Source organism: Oxyura jamaicensis, chromosome Z (genome assembly GCF_011077185.1).
Source record: "Oxyura jamaicensis isolate SHBP4307 breed ruddy duck chromosome Z, BPBGC_Ojam_1.0, whole genome shotgun sequence".
NCBI lineage: Eukaryota > Metazoa > Chordata > Aves > Anseriformes > Anatidae > Oxyura > Oxyura jamaicensis.
The window spans coordinates 74,345,205-74,372,799 of record NC_048926.1 but is presented as its reverse complement, the minus strand read 5'-3'; the positions used below and the strand labels follow the sequence as shown (position 1 = coordinate 74,372,799).

General features: G+C 39.8%; 1 protein-coding gene across 1 annotated transcript; it reads left to right on the top strand.

Moving 5' to 3' along the window:
- The first annotated feature begins 3 nt into the window (after nt 1–3).
- UGCG (UDP-glucose ceramide glucosyltransferase) lies at nt 4–27,595 on the top strand. Its single transcript, XM_035310230.1, has 9 exons — nt 4–158; nt 15,942–16,083; nt 19,229–19,331; nt 20,249–20,350; nt 20,716–20,828; nt 22,540–22,718; nt 23,134–23,220; nt 23,692–23,881; nt 25,161–27,595. Exons 1-9 carry the CDS (start codon nt 61–63, stop codon nt 25,329–25,331), a joined length of 1,185 nt encoding a protein of 394 aa, XP_035166121.1. The 5' UTR covers nt 4–60; the 3' UTR covers nt 25,332–27,595.

The following is a 27,595-nucleotide window of genomic DNA, read 5'->3' as shown; positions in this document are numbered from 1 at the left end:
GGGCGGGCGGGGGAACGGGGAGCAGCCGGCACAGCAGAGGCGCAGCTGCGGCTGACGGGGATGGCGGTGCTGGCTCTGGCCCTGGAGGGACTCGCCATCTTCGGGCTCGTCCTGTTCGTCGTGCTCTGGCTCATGCACTTCATGTCCATCATCTACACGTAAGCGAGGGGTTCCGGGGGGGGGGTGGGGGAGAGGACGGGCCCGGAGCTCAGCCCGCAGCTCAACCCCCAGCTCAACCCGCAGCTCCCAACACCCCGCTTCGGGCTGGAAAAATTATAGAAATGATAATATTAAAAAAAAATAATAATCGTTGGTGTTGAGGCCCGGCGACCTTGCGCCGCCGCCTGGCTCTCGGGGTGCCGGGGGGTACGGCGTGAGGAGGCCCCCTCCTCCCGTTTTTGGATTTATTTATTTCATTTTTATTTTTGGTAAAGTGGTGGTTTGATGAATGATGGCGGTGTGTGGGTATGCGCAGGTCCCCCGGCCGGTGAGTTGCGGGGTGCTCGGGGGCTGGCAAACAAAGCAGATTTATTCAGCCCTGTCAGCTTGGCAGAGCGATCCTCCATATGGGAAGGGGCTGGGAAGGCGCCTCTCCCCCTGAAAGACCTCGTTCTGCCTCTCCCTGAAATGAAAGGCCGCTGTTGCATCACCGCAGGCATTAGAGAATATATAAATTTGTTCTGTTTGTGCCCGGGTAGCTTCCTTTCGTGCTGCTCCCCGCGTGTGGTAGGTATCCCTGACAAACCCCTGCCCTCGCTGAAGACAAAGCTCCTCTTGCGCTCATGGATGCTGGAGGTTTGTTTCTGCTGTCCTTGGTCATGGTTGCCGTGTTCCTTTTTCCATGCAAAATCACTTAAAATCTCTACTAATTTTTCTGTCTTGTCGCTTGGCTGCATTTAGGTCTTATGTTTATTTAAATGAATTAACTCCTGTCTTGAAGGCTAGCTGTATGGTTTGTTTTGGGTAGAAATGACAGTATTCTGGTATTGGTGAGCTGCAGGGGTGCCCTGTGTGGGAACAGGCAGTGAACTGAACTGCTATAAGCACAGCTGATTCTGGACAGCTCTGAGCCAGATGAAAACAGCCCCTTGCGTGCCAAAACTTCAGCCTCTTGTGTGAGAGTGTGTGGCGGTCCTGCTGCTGCCCATAAATAATTAAGGAAGAGTGGCAGCTGCGAGGGGCGGGAGACCCACGCAGAGACATGGGAGAAGACGTGCGAGAGGATAAACAGGAGGTTTGTTGCGAGAGAGGAGCCAGGGGACCGACCATACAGAAGGGGGATGTTACTGGCAGCCCTCGCCACAGGACCCAGGTGTGAAGGGATGGACAGGGTGGGCAGTGGTGCACATGGGTGGGTGACACCCGAGCAGGGTGGGCAGGGGACACCTGAGAGACAGAAGCCCACAAAACCCGCGGTGGGGCAGGGATGCTGCCAGAGGGAGTGTAACACATGGGTGAGTCACGGCAGAGCAGGTGCACCTGCTGGAGCAGGGAACAGTTAAGGAGGAAGGAAAATGAGCAAGAAGCGAGGAGTGGCAGAAGGTGACTATGCACTGACCATGGCCTCCTGTGTCGCCTGGCTGAGTGGGTCAGGAGGGACTGAGCGTAAGGTGCTGGGAAGCACAAGGAGCCCAGGTGAGGAGGAAAGGTCTTTGCCTGAAAATGAGTTTGGGTAAAGGAAACAAAAGGCACTTCTCTAGAAGTTTGATGGTCTACTTTCTTTCCTCAACACCCAAAACAGTGATTAATTTTCCATTAACTGGCAATAACTCAAGGTGAATAGAATTCCCCAGGCTGAAACTGCTTTTCCTCTTCCAGTAGCTGGTGGCAGTGGCCAGACCTGACGTGGCCTGGCCCTAGAGTAAGTGCCATGGCAGTGAAACTTGGACAGAGCTGTGGGTTTTGTAACTGGGAATTTGTGGTGTTCCTGTTGCCTGTGTGTGCCACCCCTGCTTGGTACACAAGGTGATAACAGGTTGGGAACTTGCCAGCTGGGCGGGTGATTGCCGTGGGCTGTGACATCCTTGGAGAAAGGCCTGCTCCAGCAGGGCTCCGCAGGGACTGGCCCCGCAGATCTGGCTGTCTCTGCAGGAGAAAGGCCAGCAACAGGGCTCTTTAATGCAGGAGGATGTCCCTGGACTACAGCTGAGCAGCTGGTAGCTGAAGTGACCAGATGGCAAGCTGTGGTGGAGGGCCCCAGCTATATGGAAACAGGACTGCTGCACCCAGTGTGACCACTCAGCTGCCCTTCACTGGAGGTGAAATTAAAGAAATGCTGGGTGCCTACAGCAACCACTGCAGAGAGATGTCCTTGTGGTGGTGCTGGGGAGCTGGAGCAGCAGACATGGATACAGCTGCTGCTGTGCTCTTACAAGGAAGGGACCCTAAAAAGGTGTTTGCCACTGGTGATGTGGCCTGAAAGCTCTGGTGATCAAATACCATTACTAATACCTCTCATTGTGTGGAGGCTGTTTTGTCCTGGACAGTGGGTACAGCATGCTGCACCCTTCCCTAGACCTCTGAGGTGTGAAGGGTCTTTGCTTACACGTGGAAACTCCTCTCAATCCCAGGGAGAGGATGTAGCATCGGAGCAGAATTATCTCATGTTTACCACGTATGGAAAACTAATTAAACTGTACCCGCTACAGAAAGCGAGGAAGGAAGATAAAAGTAATTACTCTTCCCATTTTCTCTTTGCGTGGATGATATCGTTGGTTTAACACTTGTTAAAGCAATAGGGGTAGGGCTGCTTGTTCTCAGCCTGTACTGCATCCAGCGGTGCTTGGCTGGTGGGTTGGAAGGGCTGATCTGTGCTACTGGAATGATAATGTTAAAACTATTCAGCAGAGCTTTTGTGGCCAAGGCAATCTTCATGCTGTGGTTCCTCTTCAGCATTTTAGATGCTTGATTTAAAAGGTAATACACTAAGAAGATGTGTGAATTAATTAGATAAATGGGATTATACATCTGTTAAAGTAATATTTTCTTGTTTTTAATTGCTTCCAGCAGTTGCCAAGGTTAATGTCATAACAGCATTTCAGTTGTGCTGGTTTGCATTTCAGTTGCTTTAAAAAGATGTAGTTTTTGGATATCTAGGGTGGCATACAAGATTTCAGTTGAGGAAGAATGTCTGTCCATTGTCTGCTCTCCCATGAAAGCACTTGCTGCATGGGATACAAATCATGTACAATTGTCAGTTTGGTTCCTGACAGCATCTTCCCCTACCACCTTTTCCCACTGTGAATGTTTTAATGTATAAAAAGTGCAGCAGGTTTGGTGGATTTCATGTTCCTTCAAAATAAGCAGGTGGGCTAGAACAGTGAAATTCAGACAGTCCCACTATTAAATCAAAAGGTGATCTCTGTAAATTGTCTCAAGTATGTGATTATGAAACCAGTACATACTTGGTGCTCTCTGTGTAGCACTGATTCAGTGGAGTAAATGAAATGAACACAGGCCAAATGGCAGTTTTTTATTGCTAGTAATTAGGTAAGGGGCAGTTTGCATGTATTTGCTCTGTGTAATAAGGCCGTGATGACTGACCTGTTTGAGATTCTATCCTTCATGCCCAGCTTGGGTCCTTGGGCAAGACCCTTGTGTGCGTATAGCTTCTTGAACTGGGGTTGAGACACTGACTGATCCAGCAGGAGTTCAGTTCTGGAGGTTACTGGGTATGCCAATTCTGAAACCTTCTGAAGCTGTGTGGACAGCTAAAACAGACTTTCAGAACTAAAATCAAACCTATACCTATGTCTGAAATGGAAGGAGTGTGTATGATGTGCAGTAAGGAAAAAGGGTCTTACAGTATTGGCTGAAATGTTATTCAGGAGACCAAGGAGTAAATCTTAATTTATTTCAAGGCTGCTAAAATATCAATGTTAAGTTAATTATGCCTAACTACGATTCTGAAGATGTTTAAACAGTGGAACAGAAATTGTCTTAAATCAAGGGGAAAAAAAAGCAAAAACCAAAAAACTAAAGCTGCTTTCTCAGGGTTTATGGCACTCTTAACACATCCTGTATTTCTGAATAACTGACTGGCAAATTCTGTGACAGCGGGTTTGCTGCTTTGACAGTATTTCAAAATAGATGGTTCTAGTTTTAATAATAATAGTTTTCTGAACTTTGTGTCACTTCTAAAATAAGACCGGCAAACAAAGTCTGCAGAAGCTAGAAAAAGCCTTACTTAAGAATAACCCTATCTGTTTCCCTACTATGTCTTCCGGCTTTAGTCTAGAAACGAAAGAAAGCTTATGTTTTACAGTTCCCTGAATAACTTGACTTGATTATTTCAACTTGTATGCCACACGGAAGTGTGTATTTTGGGGACCAAAGAGAGGATAGGACATCTTCTAAGATGTTTTGTAATTGGTGAACTGCATTGAACTCTGCCAGTGCGAGTTCACAAAATCTCTTAACCTGCTTCCGGCTTTGTTTTCCTGGTCCACAAAATTGGACTCACGGAGTCGTGTTCCAGCCCTGAGTCTCCATTGTTTTTGTACCCATTGTCAGCAGCACCTCATTTGAATTACTTTTTTTTTTTTTTTTTTTTTCCCCCAAGGGATCCATAGTCAGTTTGTGCATAAGTTCTTCACTGTGCTGGTGTGCCAGGTATAAGTGGGAAGGACCGTACCATATCATTTACTTGATAACTGCATTGCTGTTTTTAGCTTTTAATTATAGTTAAAATGTCTATATGCTAAACAGTAGTCAATGATAAAAAAAACAAATTTTGTATCCACGCAGTATTTAGGTATGATTAGGCAAGCTATTCCTTGTCTGATTGAAACCCAAGATTTCCAGAAACATAAATCTAGTAAAGCTCCTAAATCTAACTAAAAACATATCTAATACCCCTAGTTTGAATCATATGCATCCAAGGATGAAATTCAGTTTTCAAAGGTACAGAAAAATCAAGTTTTCTTCTAAACAAACACCAGCTCCCTTCTCCTCCAGCAGAGCTGGCGTTTGATTTCTGCTTTTTATGAAGTCACGTTGATCTTTGGGTTAATAATATGTTACTGTAGAGCAACTGTGACCTTTCCTTCTTAAAACAACAATTCTGTTGTCCTTATCTTATTGTCTTGTCCCCCTGTATTTCTATTTATCCCTCCCTTGCTGCTCAGTCGATGATTTGTGTCCAGTCCTACCCTGCTGTGCAATGACATTCTTCTGACCTTTTTGCTTGTTGGCATGGTGGCTCCTTCCTTTGGGCTGTCTTGGTTTTTCCACCATCACTGTCAGTGTCTGGCAATGGATTGACCAAAGGAGGTGGATAAGCAGTAGTAATTCCCTTCGCTGTGACAGGGATGTGTTTTTTTTTTTTTTTTTTTTGCTTTGTGGCACTGCTTCAGAGGCAGTCCTCAGACAGAAGCTATGAGGGGAGGAAGCGTGCTATCAAGTACTGCCAGGCATAAGCGAGCTAACATTTGGATAAACTTTCCTGGAGATAATGCAAATACCTGTCTCTGAGATGAGAGGTACCCTTCCTTCTTGTTGGTAATCAAACAGAAAACTGAGAAATGTGTGCTGGAGCTCCTCCAGGAAATGACTAGAAGATTTCTAGCACATGCAGAATTCTCTGTCTGTTCTTGGGTTTGTTTTTCTGCACTACTCAGATGAATCTTTATTGAACTTGAACCATTTAGGTTGAAATTTTCCATGCAGGTGAATAGTTTTTCCTGTTACATAGCTGATGACAAACAAACCTGATCTAAAACATTGGTAACTGTAATAGTAGATTGTCATCTGTTGTCTCATGTGCATGGAACAGAGAATGGAGCAAGCTCATGATTGCCATTAGTAATCTTTCTGCAAAAATGCAGAGGGTTAAAAGCAAGTAAAAACAGAACTTGCGTGTTTGACCACAATGAGGGACACTAGAGAATTACAAGAAGTTGAACAGTTATCTGAAACTTCTGTTTGATCTTGGGTGACACTTCTATCTTCCTACTCTCTCTGCACAACCCTCTCCCCTAGTCTGTGCATGGAGGTCAGACCCTGCTTTCTGCAGGAACCTTGAGGTACTTGCTGCAAGTGCTGCGTCCTTCAAGCTTGTTGGATTGCTCTTACCTGGCGAGTGAATGACAGCAATGCAAAGATGTGAAGTAGAACCTCTTGTGAGGAACAGGAAAACCAAAGAGTATGGGTGGAACTGATGGTCAATTTTTTTAACATGGAGTAGGAAAGTGGCACTTCAGGCTGGAAACGCCTGTTGAAGGCTCTCTGCTCCAACCCCTGGCGCAAAGCAGGGCCAACTTAGAGCAATTTGCTCCAGACTCAGTGCACAGACAGGGACAACAACAGCTTGTGCTTGGAAGCCTCCAAAGGTATTCAGAAACTGAGAGGCACAAAATCATCTGGGGCAACAGTGTTCGAAACCTTCAGTGAAGACTTGGATGATGGGAGATGTCAGTGAACGGCAGGGTGTTGTGCTACTGTTCAGAGGGACCTGGGCAGGCTGGAGAAATGGCCCAAGAGGAACCTCCAGAAACTCCATCGAGGCATATGGCAAGGAATAGCTCCATGCATTAGCACTGGTTGGGAGCCAGCTGTCCAGGAAGCAGCACTGCAGGGAAGGACCTGGGGGTGCTGGTGAACAACACATGGCCCTTGAAGCAGCAGCATTACCTGTGGCAGCACAAAAAGTCGACAGCATTCTGGGCTGTGATACAGGTCCATGTTACCTAGGGACTGATTGGAATGGAGGTAGTGTGGAGGACGTAAGTTGTACATGTTGCTAATTTTAAAAAACTTTAAACTTACCTGACACTTCATAGTCACCAGGCTTAATTTTAGGTAATCTGTAGGGAAAGAGACCTGGAGAAGGCAAGAGTTAATTTTTGAGTTATGGATATTAAGGTTGTGGTTGAGCGAGTGGTTCTAGACTAAAAGGAAGGAAAGCAAAACAGCACAGAACCAGAAATCTCAGAGCGGTAAAAATGTAGGAGAAAAACCATGATGTTGTAGGCAGTTAGAAAGTTGACTTTTTTTTTTTTTTTTTTTTTAATGTTGTGAGTCAGGAGGATAAGGTACAGGTAATAAACTTCGAGGGAGCAGCATAATATTGGAGGCTCTTAACATGAATGGTTTGGTAGAATCCAAAGCCAAAATTAAAGACTATCTAAGGTAGGCTTAAAGGAGAGCAAGTGTGGCAAACATGTGGATGATACCCTCATTATGTTGTGAAAGAGGAATGGTGGTGGTGCAACAAACGTGACAAGTGCACTGTTAGAACCAACTATGTCTGCTTGGTGTATGGTTTGTGTGGAAAGGAAAGATGGAAGGCTGCAAAATGTGGAGTATGTAAGGCATAAAACTAGGTTAAAGGAAGCAAAATGGATTGTGTTACTGGTATAAGTGGAGATCTTTGAGGCAAAGAAGCATCCAGCCTTGCATGCCAGCTGCAGAGGAAGCACTGGGATGAGGAAGAATATATTTTGCGTGCCGGCTACCATAAGGTTATCAAGATTTCAGAAAAGTGGAAAGAAGCTGAGACTGTATGTAAACCAAAGGTTGTCATGAAGATGTAACTTGATTAAGCTGGGTGTGTAGAGTTGTGTAGGTAGAAGGTGGTAGATGGTAATGACAAGTGACTTTAAGAGTGAATTTGTGGAATTTGTCAGAACTCTTGTGTGGCATGCAAAGTATGTAACTAGTTTTTCTAGTTTGCTAAAGCACTTCTAAAGTCAAAAAAGTTGTGTTAAAAATAGTCAAATTCACTGGGATTGTAATTTTTTTCTTATAATTGAAGGAAGTTCTGTGATTTTGATACACCTAACATTGGTCTTGCATTTTACTTAAGACTATGGTTTAGAAAAATAATTAATGTACTTTAAATATTTTGCAATAGATCAAAAAAGCCTTTAATTTTTGCTTGTTGCAAGGTAAATAGTTTGCGTTTTCTTAAATACGTTACTTATAGTTGATAAAGATCGAGGCTAGATTATACCTTCTCATTCTTGGCTTGAGCTAATTCATACCTTGAGTCAAATTACTGAGGCAGTAGCATGCATAAAACAAGTCTTATGGTGTCTTCTGGGCAAGTAAGGTAAAACATGTTTACAAACGTAGACAAATGCAGAAAGCCGCAGTGAAGTATTGTACTAAGCAAAAGACTTAGACTATCTTGGCAGTGCTGCTTGTAACTTTTTTTTTGCTTTGAAACTGTATTCCTTGAAGCAGTTTGACTATTTCACAGGTGCTCCTATGAACTTTTTAAAAATTTAATTAAAACAGCCACATAACAAACAACACATCTCTGTTGCCAGTTGATGCTGGTAGTTGCTTTGCTCTATTTTAGCCCATTGACCGTTCCCCTGTTCAGAAATACCTCTTGGAAAACCAAAGTCTCTCTTTTTTTTGTTATTTTTTTTTTTAACCCCTTGGTAAGGTTTCTCAGCTCTGTCAGCAGTATAGTCCATGGACAAGGAACCTGTTTAGGTGAAGAAATATCAATTTTCATGTTTGCAAGTATCCTATTTTTAAGTGCTAGTTCTGGGATGTTGTTTCATTCTGTCTGTATAATAAGGAATTCTCAGGTGATTGTTGCTATGGTTCGATAATGATAGTGTGCTACCCTTCATTTTGAAGAAATATTTCTCTGGCCATATGCATACCTTGCCCGAAGCAAAATTAAGATGCTGAAAATTAGATTTTAGTCAACATGCAGAGCTATTTTTGAGGAGGTGTCTTAAGCGCTTTCTGACGAAATCATTTTTTTAAAATCCTAAACATATTTTTCTTGCAGACTTTGCTGGAGTAAGACTCAGAAATAAAGCAGAAAGCTTTCAGACTTGTCTCCTTCATGAGAGTACGCATGGGGAAGTGAGAAATTCTTCTGCCCATGTTCATCCTCACAGACGCATGTGTTGAGCTGGGGGGATGGAGGAAGCAGACAGGATTTTCAGGCTGCAGGAGTCTTTTGCTGGCTTCTCACATGCCTGACTCGACAGAATGAGGTGGTACAGCTGGTGGCTGAGATGCTGTGGTGAGGGCTTTACCCACCAACCTTTTGAAATACTAGTGAGGTGTTTCAAAATGAAGACACTCCATGTCCCCTTTCAAACATTTTTAAAGGGGAGGTGAAATGCACATTTCACAATAGCATTTCCAGGCAGACTGTTTTACGTAGATCACGTAGCAGTGAAGGAAGGATTTTTTTGGGGGGGGTCTGTTGTGTGTATGTTTTTGTGGCTTTTTTGTACAGAAGACAGATTAAATTTACCAAGGTAGTTTTTCTGGTTTCCATCTACAGAGCGAGTGGGGGGATTACTTTTCTGAAGCCTTTAATATTGTGTTGAATATAGAAATTACTCTAATGTTTTCTTTGGAAGGTTTTCATAATTGCTTTCTTTATTGGAAAGTCTTGAAGGTCCCTTAAGACACTTGCAGAGAGAGCACTGACAGTCCTGTAGGCCAGACAAGGTGTGTAGCTTTTTTATTATCTCAGTTGATACAAGGAGGGACCAGGACTGTGTGTTCAGACTTGAGTACATTGGTGTTTGGGTGAGGTTTCTGCTTCTGTTTTGTACTCTGCAAATGAGTTAATTTAAAAGAGACTGTAACTCACTAAAATAAGGAAAAAAAGTATTGACATGGTATGTCTTTTATTTATTCATGTCATCTCTGGCTAGTTATTACTACAATTCTGTTACTTGCAGTTAACTGTTTTGGAAGTTTTAGGGGGGAGGAAGATGGAAAATGTTGATGAGTGGCACAACAGGAGCAGTAAGGAGCAATGTGGCTGTAGGAAGCACATTATTTAATGTTTAGAAAACAATGTTGTCATTTAAATTTGTCCCTTATGAAATTAATTGTGATGCGGTATTTTCTCCCTACAGAATTGCAAAATAAGTCAGAAAGGTGAATTGAATTATTTCACGGTGCAAATCTTATAAAGCTTTGTTTAAAATTTTCATACTTCGCTTTGGGGACTTGATTCTGTGCTAAGCCCTTACTGCTGTGAGTGTTTTATCTGTCCCAGAGCTGTTGCCATCCACTGGTGGTGCCCTCATAAATAAAACACTGGATGCAGTTCTCTGAAGCTGCCTAACACTTGTTGCAAGGAGTCTGTATCAAAAAGCACTTCTATTTCTGTGCCTCTCTGGTTCTTAATTTGCTGCCCAAAGGGATAATCTAAATCCCCTCCTACCCCTACACTTTTCTAAACATTTCTGCCATTCTAATCTGCCTCTAGCAGGCATGTGGCCACATGGTGACTCAGATCAGCAACTGACTCTTTTCTGTGGGATAGTTCTTAGTTTGATCAGCTGGCTGATCCAATTTATCCTGTGGCCCTGACTGCTTTATAACCACCAGTCTGCTGAGGGTGTGGGAAAGCAGAAACAGGGCATGAGTTGCTATTTTGATGGCAGCCTGCAGGTAGGCTTCAAGGAGAGCTGTGTTCATTTTAGTGCTTGCTATGATCTAGTAATACTGCAGTGTAGACAATGCGCAGTGCTTTTGTTAAGCACATGTCGGTTCAGCTTGGCAAATTGTGCACGACCTAGGATTTGGACGGTAAAAGGGTTCCCTTTATGTTTAACTGCAACCTATTGTATGGGAGCCTGATTGTTTCCCTTTTATCTTGTGGGCGTGGGGATAAGAGAGGGGAGTAGGGAAGGAATTTCTAGATTAAAAAAAGGGGGTATTTGCTAGAGGGTTTCAGTTGAGATCTAAAGTGTTTGCTCTTATTTCCAAAAGATAAGTTGCTTTTTTTTTTTTTTTCTCCTGCATTAGCTTTTTTCAAACATGGAGCTAAAAAAAATAAAATCCCAAACCCCACCTTTGAAAAGAGTGCACCACCTTACGGATTGCCTTTGCTAAATGTGACTTTTGTGATAACATCTTAAGCTGTTCAGAAAGTGCTTCTCAGGGAGTTTCAGCTGTGTATGAAGGCTTGAAGTTAAAAATGCTAAATTGCATTAGGTAAGATTTTTATTGTTCTGCATTGTATGGTTGTACTTGTCTTTACCACCCGCTAATTGAGCTCCTGATTCCCAGAACTGGAAGAGCAAATTAATGTTTGTGTTCTGAAAGCATGTACCTCCTGAAAAAGTGTAATTATCACAGCCCAGGTTATACCTCATTCCATTCCTCTTTGAGACTTTTAATTCTGCTTTTTTTGTGAGTGTGTATGGAAAGCCTTTTCACTCTCACTGTTTTGGGGCTTGTTTCAAGTTTTTTAAACCATTGCCTTTCACTGCACCTCCCCATCACGATTTCAGTGTACTAATCCTAAGGGACTTCTCCCATTTCTGAGCACTCTGTCAAGTGTGTGCTTTTTGTCATGGTAACAGTCACACCAGATGTGACGTTGGGGTTTCCTCTCGGAAGTCTTGTTCCCCCTCTTCCCGGCAGCACGCCTCTGCACCTCCCTCTCGCTGGGCCTGGCACTTCTGTAGCTGGGACCAGTACATGTGCAGGATGGCTGGCCATGTGTCCTTGTGCCCTCTGCCTGGGGCATGAGGCTGGGGACTCCCCAGGATGACCCTGTGTTCCCTCCGTGAGGGGGACATCATCCAGGCAGGGGTGTGCGAGCTGCTGCCACCTCACTTCTCTGAGGCCAAGTCTCTTCCTTGCAGCCGTGTGAGGAAGAAGAGTGGCATGCCCTGTGTGTGTCTTGTGAGTGGCAGCGGCGTTTTCTACTAGCAGCTGATACCGGTTAGCCCTTTTTGGTGGGCAAGTAAGGACAGGGAACAAGCTGCAAGGGAAAGGATACTGCAAAGGACAACAACTGTGACAGCCAGCTATGGAGGAGTTTTCAGGGGACTGACCCTCATCCCTGTGCATGCTTCCAGATAAGGGGTTATGCTCCTGATGGCATGGGTCCTGCTCTGGCCCTGAGGCACTACATGCCTTGCATGGGCAGCTCAGTCCTTGTGAAAGCCTGCTTAAGCCAGGGGGAAGGAGACCATGTTCCTCCTCTTCTGCAATCCTGGCAGTGTGTTCACAGCCGCCTTTCCAAACGTGCTCTGGAGCTTATTGTGTCCTTCCCTAAGGCACTCCAACATTAATTTGGCAGAAAACAGTCTGTGTTCCCCCCCCACACACACACTTCAGGTTTAATTTTCTGTTGAAGTGAGTCGAAGCAGCTCACAGCAGGGTTGCACGGGCATCAGTGCTGGCACAATGTCTCATTTGGCTGGTGTTGACAGAAGCGAGGGAGAGAAGGAACACCAGGGGAACCTTCTCTTTGCTGTTAGTGAAGCTGCATGGTCATCTTGTCCATCCTTTCAGTGTGTATGCTTGCTAAATTACATTGACAAAATGCTGACATTATGAATGGAATACCAGTTTTGTGGTGGTTTAAGTACCTCAGCAGGGTCACTGTGGGATCAGACAAGTGTCAGCACTGCCATAAGAAGCTCAGCACAGCCCAGAGAAGAGGGAGAAGGAGGAGAGAGGGAGTGCCTTCTAAGCAGTAGCCTACACCTAAACTGGTTCAGCTATTTTATGAAACTGCATTCTAGGGGAGGAAGGTTGGAAAGAGATACAGGTGTTGAGTTCTTGCTTAAAGAATGATTCTGTCGCTTGTTGGGAGTGGCCACAGGTGATGTCTTCTGCTTACAGATCTGTTTTGCAGTTTTCAAATCCTTCTGCAGTTGAGGGAGGACCCTAAAAAAGAACAGTTTATTAGACCTCCAAGTGCACAGTAGTATGCCCATATTCTTAAATATGGTGAACTCCTGTTTTTTACCTTTTTGCTTCCAAAAGAAGAGGAACCGTCTCCCTTTTATTTCTCATGCTCTGAGCCCGGATCTGGTATTCCATAGCAGATCCTGCTCTCCACAAATCCTTGTGTGAAATGATTAAGCTAAGATGGAAACTGACCAGAGGGTGTGTTTGTGTGAATTCAGAATTACAAGCAGGGAAAGCAGCCTCTTCCAAAAGTAATGAACTGTTAGGCTATCTCAGTTGCCTGTGCAACCACAGCCTCCAAGGGATGTCTTCAGCCCTTCCCAGGCATTGTTAGTGCTGGCTTGTAGCATTGCAGGATCTGCTGCCAATCTGTAGTGAATAATCATGTTTTTGCACCAGATGAGTGAATTGTTAAAGTAGCTGAGGGAAGGCTGAAAGAAATGAATAAAGAGGTTCTTTTAATTGATTTTAATAGCCATAGAGACCCAGCAGTCCCTGCTAGCAAGCGTTTTGCATTTGCTAGAGTATTCCCCTTGCCTTAACAGAGTGGAAGAAAAGGTTTGGTTTAGCTTGATACACGTTAGCAAGGATTCATCATGTAGTGTTCTGGGCAGTGATAACTCAGTAGCCTGGATTCTGCCTTTCAAAGCACTTGTACATCCAAGAGAGCAAAGCTAGGTTACTGTTGCTTCTGTGGGTTAATTATCATGGGAAGGAACCAAGTTTCTGCAAGTTTTTCAGATGCTCCTTAGATAATATAGGATAGAATCACAGAACTGTAGGCTGGTTTGGGTTGGAAGGGACCTTAAGGACCACCCAGTTCCACCCCCTGCCATGGGCAGGGACACCTCCCACCAGACCAGGCTGCCCAAAGCCCTCTCCAGCCTGGCCTTGGGCACCTCCTTCTCTTCTCCAGCCTGAATAACCCCAACTCCCTCAGGAAAGGTGCTTCAGCCCTCTGATCATCCTCGTGGCACTCCTCTGGACTCATACTTTTGTGTCTTTCTTGTGCTGGAGTCACAGATCTGAACGCAGGACTCCAGCTGGGATCTCAAGAGAGCTGCATGAAGGGGGACAATCCCTTCCCTTGCCCTGCTGACCATGCTGCTTTTGATGCAGCCCAGGACACAGTTGGCTTTCTGGGCTGCAAGTGTACACGGCTGGCTTATGTTGAGCTTATCATCCACTGACAACCCCAGGTCCTTCTCCTCAGGGCTGCTCTCAATCTGTTCTCCTCCCAGTCTGTATTTGTGCTTGGGATTGCCATGGTCCAGGTAAAGCACCTTGCACTTGGCCCTGTTGAATTCCATGAGGCTCGCATAGGCCCACCTCTCAGGCCTGCCCAGGTCCTTCTGGATGGCATCCCTTCCCTCCTGTGTGTCAACTGCGCCACACAGACGGTGCTACCCTACTGCACTATCCTCTGTTAAAATTCTCTGTGATGTTGTGTAGCTGGATTGATCCTGGTAATGCCACATGCCTCGTTTGCAGGTTTTCTAGGGCTTCCCTCTCTCACAGCGTGTGTAGGCTTTCCTTATGTAATTCAATCACCTGCGTAGTCCTGCATGTCAGCATAGTTTGTGCTGTGATGGCTGCCGAGGCTTGGCAGTTCTGTCACTTGCTGCTTATTCTTGGTCACAGTCCTGCCACAAGTCTTTCTTCACTTTTTTTTTCTTCTCCATTCACTCATTTCTTCCCATCCTGTTCTTAAGGATTTTGCCTTGGTATGCAAAGCTTATATGTGCATTGCTACAATCCATTTAAAATGGATTACTTTTTATTTTTTTCCCTTATATACCTCTTATTCCTCCTTTTCAAAGTTGCATTATTTGCTCTCCCTTCACACCAGACTTAACAGCAAACAAGGGCATGTTTATGTGAAAATTGGCAATGAAATAATTGTGATAGCTTTCTGAACTGTTAAAATTATTACTTTCCTTATTTTATTCTGACTGTCCCTTCTCTGTTAATTGTTCTGCAAGACTATTTCGGTTCACCTCTGCAGTGCCCAAGCTCAGAATGGTGACAGCATGAGGACATCATCTTTTGTCGTTCTGTCTTTTGGGCCAAACAATGCAGGTTCTCTCTGTGCTGTGCTTCTGCTGTCCAGCTACAAAACTAGCTTAAAGGAGCATGCTGGGGAAGCAGACGAAATAACACATGAGGATGTCACTGTCCTGTTTCAGGAAAAACTATAAAAAACTACTGGAATCTCTTAGTAGAGCTCCTTAGTAGATCACTAACTTCCCTTGATCAGGCATGTTCTTCAGGATCAAGCTTCTTAGGAACATGACCTCTTGTTTTGCCATTTAACCAGAATGAATTGTGCTCAGTGAACAACTACTCTATTCCCTTTTTTAGGCAGCATCTTGTGAATTGTAAACTGCAATATTTTTAAATATAAAATATTATTTCAGTCTGAGTACTGTGCATGTTTTTTAGAGAAAACTGCAGCATACAGTAGATAAGAGCTCATTTTGAAAAAGATATTGTAGTAATTTGCAAATGTTAATTTTCAGCAAATACGTTTTTTCTGCAGTTACTTAGATTACATATTTACTTCATTAAAATTTTATTGTGTTCTGGCCCGCTGAGATCTTAGAATTAAATTTTGCGTTAATTCACACAGGAGCGTAGAATTAAACATTCATGTTAGTGAGTTGTGGCATGGTTTTAAATTTTACTTTGTATATTTATTGCTGAAATATTAGTGATAGTTTAGATTTTTTCTCAGTTTATCCATGCTTACCAAGTCTGGTATCCAATTTTTAGGGTATTTACACTACAGTTGATAGTCATACTTTTCTTGGAGATGTTTAGCTGTTGATTCTGCTGATCAGTTTTCCCCCCTTGCTTTCACCTTGATTTAAGTTTTGCATAATTTAGTATAGTAAAAATAACATGATTCTTTTTTTTTTTTTCTATTGTTTACAGCAAGTTGTTTTTCTGTTTATCCCATTGTAATACCAGTAACTCTTCATACTATGTAGGAAGGTAGGAAAAACTCATCTCCTGTCTAGATTGCAAAAAGTGATACTTCTACTGTTCAAAATATGTACTGTTGGGAAGTTTATCTGAAATATATCAAAAGTTGAACAAGGTTGAATTTAACCCATTCTGCGCTAAAGCTCTTTGGGCATTGCCTCTGACATGTCAACTGTCAGCAGGTCTAAAAATGCTGAACAAGCCAAGTTTTGTAGCAGTTTTAACTTCCAAATTTCTTAGTGTTTACTGTATTTTGAATGGAGTTCTCTAGCGTATCTTCATTCTTTTATGGTGGTGTGTTATTTCTCTTACAGACGTCTTCACCTAAATAAGAAAGCTACAGATAAACAGCCATATAGCAAGCTTCCTGGTGTTTCACTTCTCAAGCCGTTAAAAGGTGTGGATCCTAATCTGATCAACAACTTAGAAACTTTCTTTGAACTGGATTATCCCAAAGTATGTATACTATTTACAGTCTTTCCTCTTCTGCCTTCTAAACTGGTATCAATTGTTTGTGCTAGAACTATTCAACTTGATTGTATAGTGAGTTGTTCTTCCTTCCACAGCTAATGCATAATTAGATGTTTTATGTGTACCAGACAATATTTATTGCTCTTTAAAAAAAAAAAAAAAAGCTGCTTATGAAGAAATATGACCAAGGCTTGGGAATAAGACATACTCTAGACATTAATAACAAAGAATTGCTCAATGATGAGATTATCCTATAAAAAAAACATTGAGATGCACAGTCTCCAAGCCACTTAGCCACTGCTGGAAAATAAATAGTTAATAAAAGCTTCCATTTGCTCTTAAACACTGTTTGACTTTGTAATATTAGTGATAAGTAATATAAGTGATAAGTGTCAGAGTCTGTCCTTGCTTTAAGGACCATACAGCATAAAGGAGAAATACCTGCTGCATCCTTCACTACTTGGTTTATGCTACTGTGTGTGGAAACTGTGCTAGTCCTATTACATATCAAGATTTTAAACTTAGGAGATATGAAGACTTTTTTCTCAAAACAATTTCTGATACTGTTCCTTCAGTTGTAGAAAGCCAAAGATATGGGTAAGCAGTACAATGGGTTTTTGTTGTGTATCCTATTAGGAGTGAGTTCAAAACTGTCTGGTAGGGTTTAAAAAACAAACAAAAAACCACAAAAAGCACAAAACAGAAAACACACACGCACACAAAACAAACAAACAACAACAAAACAGAACTTACTAGAAATGGGGTTTTTCTTCTGTAATGACATCCGTGGCCTTTGAAAAGTTTGAGGTATGCAGGTTTGAATCCTTTGACTCACTGAAAAGCGCAATAAAGGTTAAGTGTAGCCAAAATAAATTAAAGCACGCTTGAGGCATTCTGTATATGCTAATATTGCAAACAATGCTAAAAGGTTGCAAGAAGACCTTAAGATGTTCTGTGACTTTGAATGAGCATCTAAAGACTTGACTACAAATACAATTGTTTTTACCTGCTATGCATATTGAAATTTTGGCAGAAATCTCCCCATTCCTGTTATATCCAAATGAACCTGATTCAAATATTTATGTAGATAAGCATCTTTGTATTTCTTCTGCTTTAATCATATACCTTGTAGCTCTTCAGTCTGTTACTGCATACAAAGACTATTTACTGTGAGAAGGAATTTTTCTCTGTACAAATGTTGGCATGTCAAAGCCTTTTGTTATTTCTCATTGAATTTCTTCCGGACTATGAATATAGAAATGTCATTGCAACTGTGGATTGAAGATTAATTTTATGAGTTACCAGCAAAAATAATTGTTCCTTTGCATATTTAATTGAATCAGCAATAAAACGCTTATTTCTTCAGTTGGTAATTTTCATGACGTTCAAGATGTCAGGACCATTCTATAATAGTGGAAGGACCTGCCTGCTTAATGGGACAGGTCTTTTACCTTTTAAATTCAACTTTTTATGCTGGTAAAAATAATAGGAAACAAATATTACTGACTCTTTAGGCTAACAGGCTTTAAGCTTGCACTCTGAGACATAAATGTGCTTGTTTGGTCGTCTGTAGTGCTAGACCAAGTCTTACTAACTACCATTTAGTGGTTAATGATTTTAAGTTTCCACAGCATTCTGAATGGAGTTTTGATGGCTGTATTTTTGTGTCTCAGTATCTTTTTTTTTCTTTGAAATAATGTATTTATTGCATTTATTTTATCCAATACTGTAAAACATTACTTCTTACTCAATGAAAACATCAGAGATAGTTGTCACTGAACTCAGACAGCTCTTGAAATTCAGATTAATTTTTGATTATGTAATATAAAGTTCAGGTAGGTGTTAAAACAGTGTGAGGGAGAATGAAATAACTGTCTTGATCAGTAGTTCGAACTTCTCATCTGGCATAGCAATTGTAAATAAGATTCAACAACAAAATTGTTCTTAAGCAGAATTTTTAATTTTTGGTCTGTAAAAATGGCCACTAGGTATCTTGATCAGAGATCTAAATTTTATGCATATCATTCTTTGGATGGAGCACTATTAACTTCTTTTAATACTTCAATAATTTGACCAGGGAGAGGGGAAGGTTATGTCAAGTAAGGAGCATTCAGAGAATCTCTTACAAATATCTCCTTCAAGGCTTGTAAAGTTGTCTCAAAAAATTAAGTTCAGTGATTCTTAAAATGCCTCTTTTTCACCCCAGTGTCTGTAGTTCATGTTATAAGAATGTAGATTGACCACTGAAACAACTAGTTTTCCTTTACCTCTTGCTAGTTTTTCTGTTTTTCTGTTGATGAGGAAAATACATAGAAAGTACGATGGCAAGATGAATGTCCCTGAGCTTAGCTTTATTATGTGCTTAGGTACACATTTACTGGTCTCAAAGGATTAGCTTCTGTGCATCTACATCTTCGTTATGCATCTACAAAGTAAAGAAAAGGAAGATGGAGTTTGGTGTACAATAAAGCTTGTGTTAATATCTTACGGGGTTCTCTTAAGGGTATAAAAAGAACTCTGACTGTGTAAATTCAATTTTAAGTGTCTTCCTTGTTTTGCCATGCAAGCATTCAGAGTATTACAGGCTCTATTGGTAAAGATCAAATTCCAACACAGTTCTGACACTGCATTTGGGGAATTAACATGTGTTGACTGAAAGGCAAGATACAGGTTGCTTGGTCTGCTGTGGAAGCTAACACTTTAATGGCTTGTATTATTTCTTTAAATACTTTGTGTATGGTAATTTCATAATTTCAAACTTGGTTTTAAGATTCATATGTGAGCAAAAATAGCAGTAAAATAAAAAATGTTACCTTGTGTATGTACCAGAATGTTTTGTTTTTTGCCCAGTAAAAACTTTCCAATAACAGGAAAATGAGAATTCTTAACAACAACAGTTTATAGGGATGCAGGCTTGGGTTCTTTTCAAATGTGGGGTTGCACATTTAAAAAGTCTTATTTAGCTGTAAAACAACCCTGTTAGTTTTTTCTTCAATTCTATAGCGGTGCTCTTTATTTTTTCAATTTGGTATGCCATTAAGCTTTATTCCCTCAGCTATGCTGATATTGTGTGTGTGTTTAAAAAAAAAACATTTGTGTACACTTTTGTTTTTATTTTTTTTTTTACTAGTATGAAGTACTACTCTGCGTGCAAGATCATGATGATCCAGCTATTGATGTTTGCAAAAAGCTCCTTGGCAAATACCCAAATGTTGATGCTAGGCTATTCATAGGTAAGCAGTGCAGCTCTGGGGTGAGACTCTTGCTTGAAACATCTTCATAGGCCTTCAACTCCTTATATAGTATTCTGCAATAAATAGTTGTCTTGTTCTGCCAGTGTTGGTTCTGTAGCTTAGTCATCTGTTTGAGTGGAGTATAGAATTAATTTTGTATTCACAATTTGAGACCTTGTTTTAAAAACACATGAAACCAAACTGTAGGAAGTAGCATTTGTGCAAGCCCCTTCTCGCCCCCCAGCTTTTTTCTACTGAATCTGGAATTCATCAGTTTAAATCCTGTCTCTGTGCTGAACTAAATATGCAGGAAGTTACTTAATGTTGTGGGTGTATTTGAGCTTGAGGTGCTACAATAATCCTTTTTCATCAACTTAGAGACTGTGAGGCTATTTCTTCACTTTCTGATTACATTAGAGGAGGAAAGGAATAAGGCATATTAGAACTAAGTACTAGTTTTAACTAGAGAACTATAATGCTTCTCTGACATGAAATAAACTGAATCCTATCTGTTAGGAGCAAAATGTTGTCTCACTTTTTGCTCCTGTTCTGTTTTTTTCTAAAATTACCCTAGAGCATAATGATCATGATCAGTAGTAGCAGACAACATTGACCTTACAGAATGTAGTAACAAGCTTTTCAGTTCTACTGTCCTTTCAATGTCATTAACCTTATTATCCTGCCATTTTGAAGAAGCATTAGAATCCTTTTCCTTTTTAACCCTCTGCATAATTGTAGTGAGAGCTAAAATATGGAAGTGAAGGAACACTTAAAATTTTAATCCTTTCTATTAAGTTGGACTTAAAGAATTGAAAGGTTAGTTTATTGTGTTTCAGTTAATGCATCTAAGTATTTGGAATATTGAGCCTAGATTTTAAAAAGCATGCATTTTGTGTATGATGTCTACATTTTTTTAGGTGGTAAGAAGGTTGGCATCAACCCCAAAATTAACAACTTAATGCCTGGCTATGAAGTTGCCAAATATGATCTGATATGGATCTGTGATAGTGGAATCCGAGGTAGGTGGGTGTTGTACTGACAATTGTATTGCCCTTACTTGCTGTAAGCAAGCAGTTGTGGGGGATTGTTTTAAATGAGAATAGAAATAGAAATTTAAAATAGAATTCTGGAAAAAAAAATCACAGATTAAAGATGCTTCATCTCTAAAAGTTATAAATACCATTAAAAAAAGTTCAAACAGCATTCATTCTATTTGCTGTTGATCATAATGTTAATCATAATTACTATTTTACTGACACTCTTGCCTGAAAGTACTGCACACTGAAATGTACCTGCTCTTCATAATAAAATGAATCACTGTGTTTTCTATAGAGTAGCTAATGACATAACTGTTCAATGAGTTGTTCTCTCATTTGTCGCTTAGTCACACCAGACACACTTACGGATATGGCCAATCAAATGACTGAGAAAGTAGGCCTGGTCCATGGGCTTCCCTATGTTGCAGACAGACAGGGATTTGCTGCTACCTTGGAACAGGTCAGTGCAATACTTATGTTTTTTTCCCTAATACAGTGCTGGCTGACTAAAAGTTGTATAGTGCCCTTTGCAGCTTTTAAGTGAAGGGATGTTTCATTTATTTTTAGCTGCAGTTACACTTCAGACTATTTAGGATAATGTTTAAATGTTTGAAAATTTAACCACAGTGCTCTAAACATAGACTCAATATTTAAGTTTGCAATTCCAAGAAAGAGTGCAGAATTTTATTTTAAAGTTAATTAAAACTGGAAACTTCTTCACCACTTATTCAGACTTAGAAAAGGCTATTCATTCTGTTTCCTGTTGAATAGGAATACAAAAATGGCTGTATGTCAGAAAAGTCCTTTTCATACAGTGTCTTATTTACAGCTTAGCTTATAAGCAGAACCTTTGAGAACAGAACCTAAGCAAGGTATATATGCTGTTTTCAGATAGTAGTCGCTCAGCTGAAAATAGCAGAAAGCTGAGAGAGATCCTGAACAGGAAGTAGTCTTGTTTATTTACTAATACTCAATATATTAGTAGGAATGGTTTTCTTACAATAATTTTTCCTTTCCATTTCCATTCTATTAAGTCCATCTAGATTTTCAACATCTACAGCTGTATGTAGCAGGAAGTTCCACAGTTAAAACCACCACCACCTTGTTCACTCTGAACTTTGTTCTTCTGTAGCATATTTCATGTCTCCTAATGCTTCATTTGGAGGAGATAGTGAACAGTTGATTCATGTTATCATCTTCATATCACTTATGTTTTCTGTCCTATTCTTCCCTCTCTCTGCTCTCAGTAAGTTCTCTTTTGTAGAATGAAGAGGTTGAGTTTTCTTGTTTATTCCTTTTGTCTCAAGGCAAGTAATTTAATCAATTATCTTTTATTCTAAGCTGGCACGAATGAGGCATTTTGGCCCTGGGTCTAACATTAGTCAAAGGCAAAAATATGAGAGACAAAAGTGCAGGGAAATTCAGTGGAGAGAGAGCAGCTTGTGTGACTTTTCTGCAGAAGAAAATCTGAATTGATTTATTTTTTTTTAAGGGAGCAAGAAGCAATAGAACGAAGTTCTTTGTATTGCTGTTAATCTCCTTAATACAGTATTTCATCTCTTGCTTTTATATTCCTGGAAGAGCTTTTTCTTCCCATATGCAGTATGCTATAAGATCAGCATGGCTCTTCTTGAATGAGTTAGTGTATTAAGTAAGACCGTAAGATCTTACAAATAAAACTTGCTTACAATCTGAATTTTTATCTTGCCTATTTCTTCTTGCATGTACATTAAATAAACAAAATTCCACTGGTTCTATACAACTATATAGTAAGGTTCTTTGAAAATGTATGCAGAAATTTACTTGATTTTTAAAAGAAGGCAGCAAAATAATCTATTAATTTTAATGATTGGTAGTACGATTTTAGTATGTACTTCCTGAAAACAACCTCTATTAATTAGGAATTAAATACCAAATTAAATATGGTAGTTCAATACATGGATTTAATGAACAGGTTAAATGTATAAAAACAGCATATATCACTACTAGATTTATCAGTTGTGGTGATAGGTTAGATTTCTTATATGGCTGGTAAAGATCTTTCCAAATATATCATCGTAATTGACCACGTCTAGATTTTTTTTTTCTTCCAAACACTTATGGGAGGAAGTTGTGGGTAGTACTTGCATAAATACAGGTAGATCTTTAAAAGTCTTATCTTGTTTTTGCAGGTTTATTTTGGAACTTCACATCCGAGATCATATATTTCAGCCAATTTAACTGGCTTTAAGTGTGTGACAGGAATGTCGTGCTTGATGAGAAAGGATGTCTTGGATCAAGCTGGAGGACTGATAGCTTTTGCACAATATATTGCGGAAGATTATTTTATGGCCAAAGCTATAGCTGACCGGTAAGATGACTGGACATTGCTTATTAGTTTAAGTACAGTTTTAATTCTTTTTTTACATTACATATTATATGTATAAGCAGTCGGGTCAATTTCACGTGTATACAGAAAACATGTTTTACATGTGCTTTGTCCTGTCAGTGTATTCATGGAGAAGTGACTAAGTCACAGTGCAGTCTATTTCTTTAGGAAAAAAGTTTCAGAGAACTTCAGAGGGGTATATACTAATCAAGTGGTATTTGGTACCTTCCAAGCAAGAGACTTGATAAAATCTGCTCAATTTTTTTGCTTATATATAATAATGTGGCATATATAACAAAGAAACTTTCCAAGTCTAATAAAATTCTTAGATGTTTGTTCTAGAATTTCTCTTTGCATTTCTTATTTGCTCTTTTTTTAATACATGTTTATTTTTCAGGGGCTGGAAATTTGCAATGGCCACACAAGTTGCAATGCAAAACTCTGGTTCATATTCTATTTCTCAGTTTCAGTCCAGAATGATCAGGTAAAATTTTAATTTTTACTTCTCCCTCTCACCTCTTACTTGCTTTTAATGTGGACAACTTAAATGATGAGAGCAAAACTTCTATCAAACTAATTTGATGTAATATCCAGAATGATGAAGTTCTAATGCATGGCTTGAAGTACTCTTCTTGTTGGTGTTGAAAGAGAGGTGCTGGCTTTCCACAAAAGTAGGACTGAGATATGAACACTTTTTTAAAAAACAAACAAGCAAAAACATTCAAACATTGAAAACCTTACAAAACAAAAACAAAAAAAAAACTTTAATACCTTTTAAATGCTATGCAGAGTAGCTTTAAAAGGGAGACTTTTTGCCATGCTTAATTTGGAGGCGTACATTAAATGAGATTAAACTATCATTGAGAAAGACCCTGTTGGCTCATCACCTGATGAGCCTGTAGAAGAGACATAAGCAATTGTCTATAGTTGGAACTGATTTATTTATTCTTCCTAGGTGGGCCAAACTGCGAATTAATATGTTGCCTGCTACAATAATCTGTGAGCCAATCTCAGAGTGCTTTGTTGCCAGTCTAGTTATTGGTTGGGCAGCTCATCATGTGTTCAGATGGGATATAATGGTATTTTTCATGTGTCACTGCTTGGCATGGTTTATATTTGACTACATTCAACTAAGAGGTGTTCAGGTATGTAGCATTTTTTTCAAAGGTAATGAAAGCTTTTAGTGCCAACGACTTCAGCAAAAAGATAAATGTGATTATAGGGACAAAATATTTCTCTTGACATTGTCAAGAGTGCCCCTACCTCTGCATAGGCTCTGAAAGTTGGCTTCTCTCTTGCCTTTATCTCTTTCCACTTGTTTCCAGTCTGCTCTACCTCAGCATGTCCAGAATTAAGCTTTTTTTTTTTTTTTTTTTTTAAGAGTCCAAGAACAGCAGCTTTACGGGATTTTAGTTTCCTTCCTTTCTCAGTTCTTTGGTCTTGTATGACTTGAGGCTTATATGTATGTTTTAAGTATACAAATACTTAGAGTTTTACTCTATTTTGATATTGAATAATGGACAGATGTAGTCTTCTAAAAATAAATTCTTTCCATTGCTGGAAGAAGTGAAGCCTCAGCAAAATTTTGAATATAGAAGGATGTCACAAGTCAGTACAGCATTTGCTATTCTAATGCTGTAGTTCCTTAAACTATTTTTTGTGACCATACTCCATCTAAATCCGATCTACAATTACTTGTGTACACAAATTTATCAAATAGCTTTCGTTATTGAAAAATAGTCTTTTTGTAGCCTTAACAATTACTAGAAAGATAAGTTGGTTATGCTGTTAATTTTGGAGAACACCAACAGGCAGGTTTCACAGTCACCTTTCTGAATCCTAATCTCACCATGCATGACACGTACATGGAATAGGAAAATAACTTTGTGCCTATTCTTCTTCTTCTGAAGCCTCCTCATTTTCCAGCTCTGCATGCGGCTGGGAATTCTCAAAGGAACAGAAAAGGCAGAGGCTCTAAACTCTTCTTAATCCCACTTTTTTCTAAGACCAAAAGCTTGGATGTTTTTGAATTTCACTCTCCTGGGAAAGTGCAGTATACTTCTTCCATCTAGATGCTGCTGTTCTGGTGTCAGTGGCAAAAACCTGGTGCCTGCCTGAATACGTTTTACGGAGCTTCAAAAGGAAAAAATATTTACACTTTTCCTTACCTTGAAAAAGAAGTCATTCTTTGGACCTTGTGGGTCATTCTGTCAAGTTTTGCATGTTTCAGATGGGTAATATTTTGAACAGGAAAACTTTATTGAATTCTAAAAAGTTTTTTGATAATGTAAATTTAAAAAGTTTATTGGTAATGTAAATCTGTCCAGTAAGCTTTAGTATAGACTTATCTGTAACATAAGTGTTTTAATTACTTCAAAATTCCTTTGGAATAGTATGTTTAAATGTTTGTTCTTACATTCCTAGGGTGGTGCTTTGTGCTTTTCAAAACTTGATTATGCAGTAGCTTGGTTCATCAGAGAATCCATGACAATTTATATCTTCCTATCTGCTTTATGGGACCCCACTATTAGCTGGAGGACAGGACGCTACAGATTACGTTGCGGAGGCACTGCAGAAGAAATCCTTGATGTATAGCCACAGCTTTGTAACTGTGAATGTCTAAAGAGAAAGGGGATCAAAAGTATTATAAATTGTTTATATAAGTACTTTTAAGAAAATCTACCTTCAGTAGTTTTATTACTTGTATGTTTTGGTATCTGTTCTTTAATTTATTTTTGCATGGCACTTGCATCTGTGAAAATACATCTGTAGTTTTGGCCAAATGGTACATTGCTCCTATGTACAAATAGAAATGGTGAGAACTGGTCCTGACATCTATTTGCTATGTGAATGCTCTGCAGTAAACTAATTTAAAAATATACATATATCCTCCTGGATATGAACAGCTTCTTACTCCATGGTGTGCTGGCCTAGCAAAGCCAGGGGTCACATAGCTATTGTCCAGCTGGATTGCACAAGGCTGCACATGGTAAAATCACAGAAAAAGTATGTCTGATTTCTGTCATATCCCACTAAATTGAACCAGTAATAGGACCTTGGGAAAGAAGCTCTTAAATGCTTTATGCCTACCTCTTGTAGTTGCTGCAGAACAAAATTAATGGAAAGGTAAAAATGCTTTGCAAAAACAAGCTAAAGTAAAGCTGGAGTCTTGTGTTTATATGTATATATGAAATACTTGTCATTGCAATGAACCAAAAGTGGACTGAGTTTGATAGAATGCGTTGAAAGGAATTACTAGACAGTCATGTATTGTGAGCATCTTTTGGCCAACTCTGATCTGGTTCGGTCTTGAACCTTGTTAAGCACTGTGCTGTAACTAGCCTAACTGGTCCCCTTCACTATTTCCATCCTTTTATAAGGGGTGTTTTGTGTGAGTGAATGCTTTTGGGGGGGGGGGGGGGAGGGGGGGCGTCACTAGGGGTGGAAAGGAGCAGAAATACATTTCAGAAACATTTCACATGAGCTATTTTCTTACACACACAATGTCTTAAGAATGTAATTTCATGATGCAGGTATTTAATAACTTTTTAAAGTGAACATACATACCTACACTAGTATCATAATTAAGTATTCGATTGCAGTAGATATTGTGAATATATTAAAGGGCTGAGTGAGTTTGCTGTTACTGATTAAAATTGCAATCTTAATTTAAATATCAAACTAAGTCTACTCTTGGCTTTTTGCCTACTACTGTTAGTCTAGCCTTTAAATTGGACTTTTGTATTCCAGTGGTGTGACTAAAAAGACTAGATTATAATGCATGCCGTGTTTTCTCACCCCTTCCCTGTAGCTTGGTTTCCAACCTCATTGTGAGACTTCCTAATTTGTGGTGAACTGGACTTGTTTTCTTTGAACTTTTAAAATTAAAAGCAAAACAAAAAACACAGCAAAGCTAGAGAGGGATGTTGCATAAGCCTTTTGTTTTCATAATCATATTTATGCTACTTTACTTCAGATGGAATAGAATATTGCCACCATGAATGTGAGCTGTTAATTACAAGGCTAAAGCCAACAAAGCAGCTTTAAAAGTTGAATTATAATGTGTAGCACATTAGCAATAATGATGTGTATTTATAAAAATGGATACTTCTACCTTACTGAGCCAATCCCTTAAATGTCATATGCTACACACTAGCGTAACATGTATGTATGTGTTAAACATACTCTGGGCCAAAATGCTTTATCCACCTTAATATTTCTTTTGCCTTATGATACAATGGAACTTCTTTTAATAGGCATTTCTATATGAACAAAGGCTTTTGATGCATGCTTCATTCTTTTCACGTGAATCAGGAAGAAACTTTTCCTGAGGAAAGTTGCACACTGAAAGCTTGTCTAGTTGTGACCCACGAAAACATTGTTTTTAAGAGTTTCTACATAGTTGAATTTTGCTGACAATGTTTGTATCTTTGTTTCTTGAAGTTTGATGTGATTCATTGCACTGTTGAAGTGAAGCATAGCTTGCAACTTAGCATTATGCTGATTTCTATGCAGGCAATGGAACAGAAAACCAAAAAAGGCTGAACAGGCTTCATTTTAAAAATGTAAGTGGGGATAATGTTTAACGGGTGCTTTTGTATTGGTAGAGCCATCTTTGGTCAAGAAAACTGAAGCTTAAGCAAATAGTTTAATTTGGGTATTGTCTGGTTGATTATGGAATGGAAACCAACGCTGTCAGATACTGTAGAACATGCTGCAACAGAACTTTTAAAAGTTAAATATGGCTATTGTAAAGCTGTGTTGATACAGATATGTAGAATGTACCATGTTTATTTAAAATAATTGTCTTGTTTTTTTCTTTTATTTAAAAATAAATTTTGAATACAATGTTTGGAATA

What these genes read in the sequence shown, in the direction of transcription:
- UGCG (XM_035310230.1), top strand. Translation starts at nt 61, where the DNA reads ATGGCGGTGCTGGCTCTGGCCCTGGAGGGACTCGCCATCTTCGGGCTC. An exon ending in TTGAACTGGATTATCCCAAA is followed by an intron (nt 16,084 to 19,228) that starts GTATGTATACTA and finishes TTTTTTTACTAG; the next exon opens with TATGAAGTACTACTCTGCGT. An exon ending in GCCAAAGCTATAGCTGACCG is followed by an intron (nt 22,719 to 23,133) that starts GTAAGATGACTG and finishes TTTATTTTTCAG; the next exon opens with GGGCTGGAAATTTGCAATGG.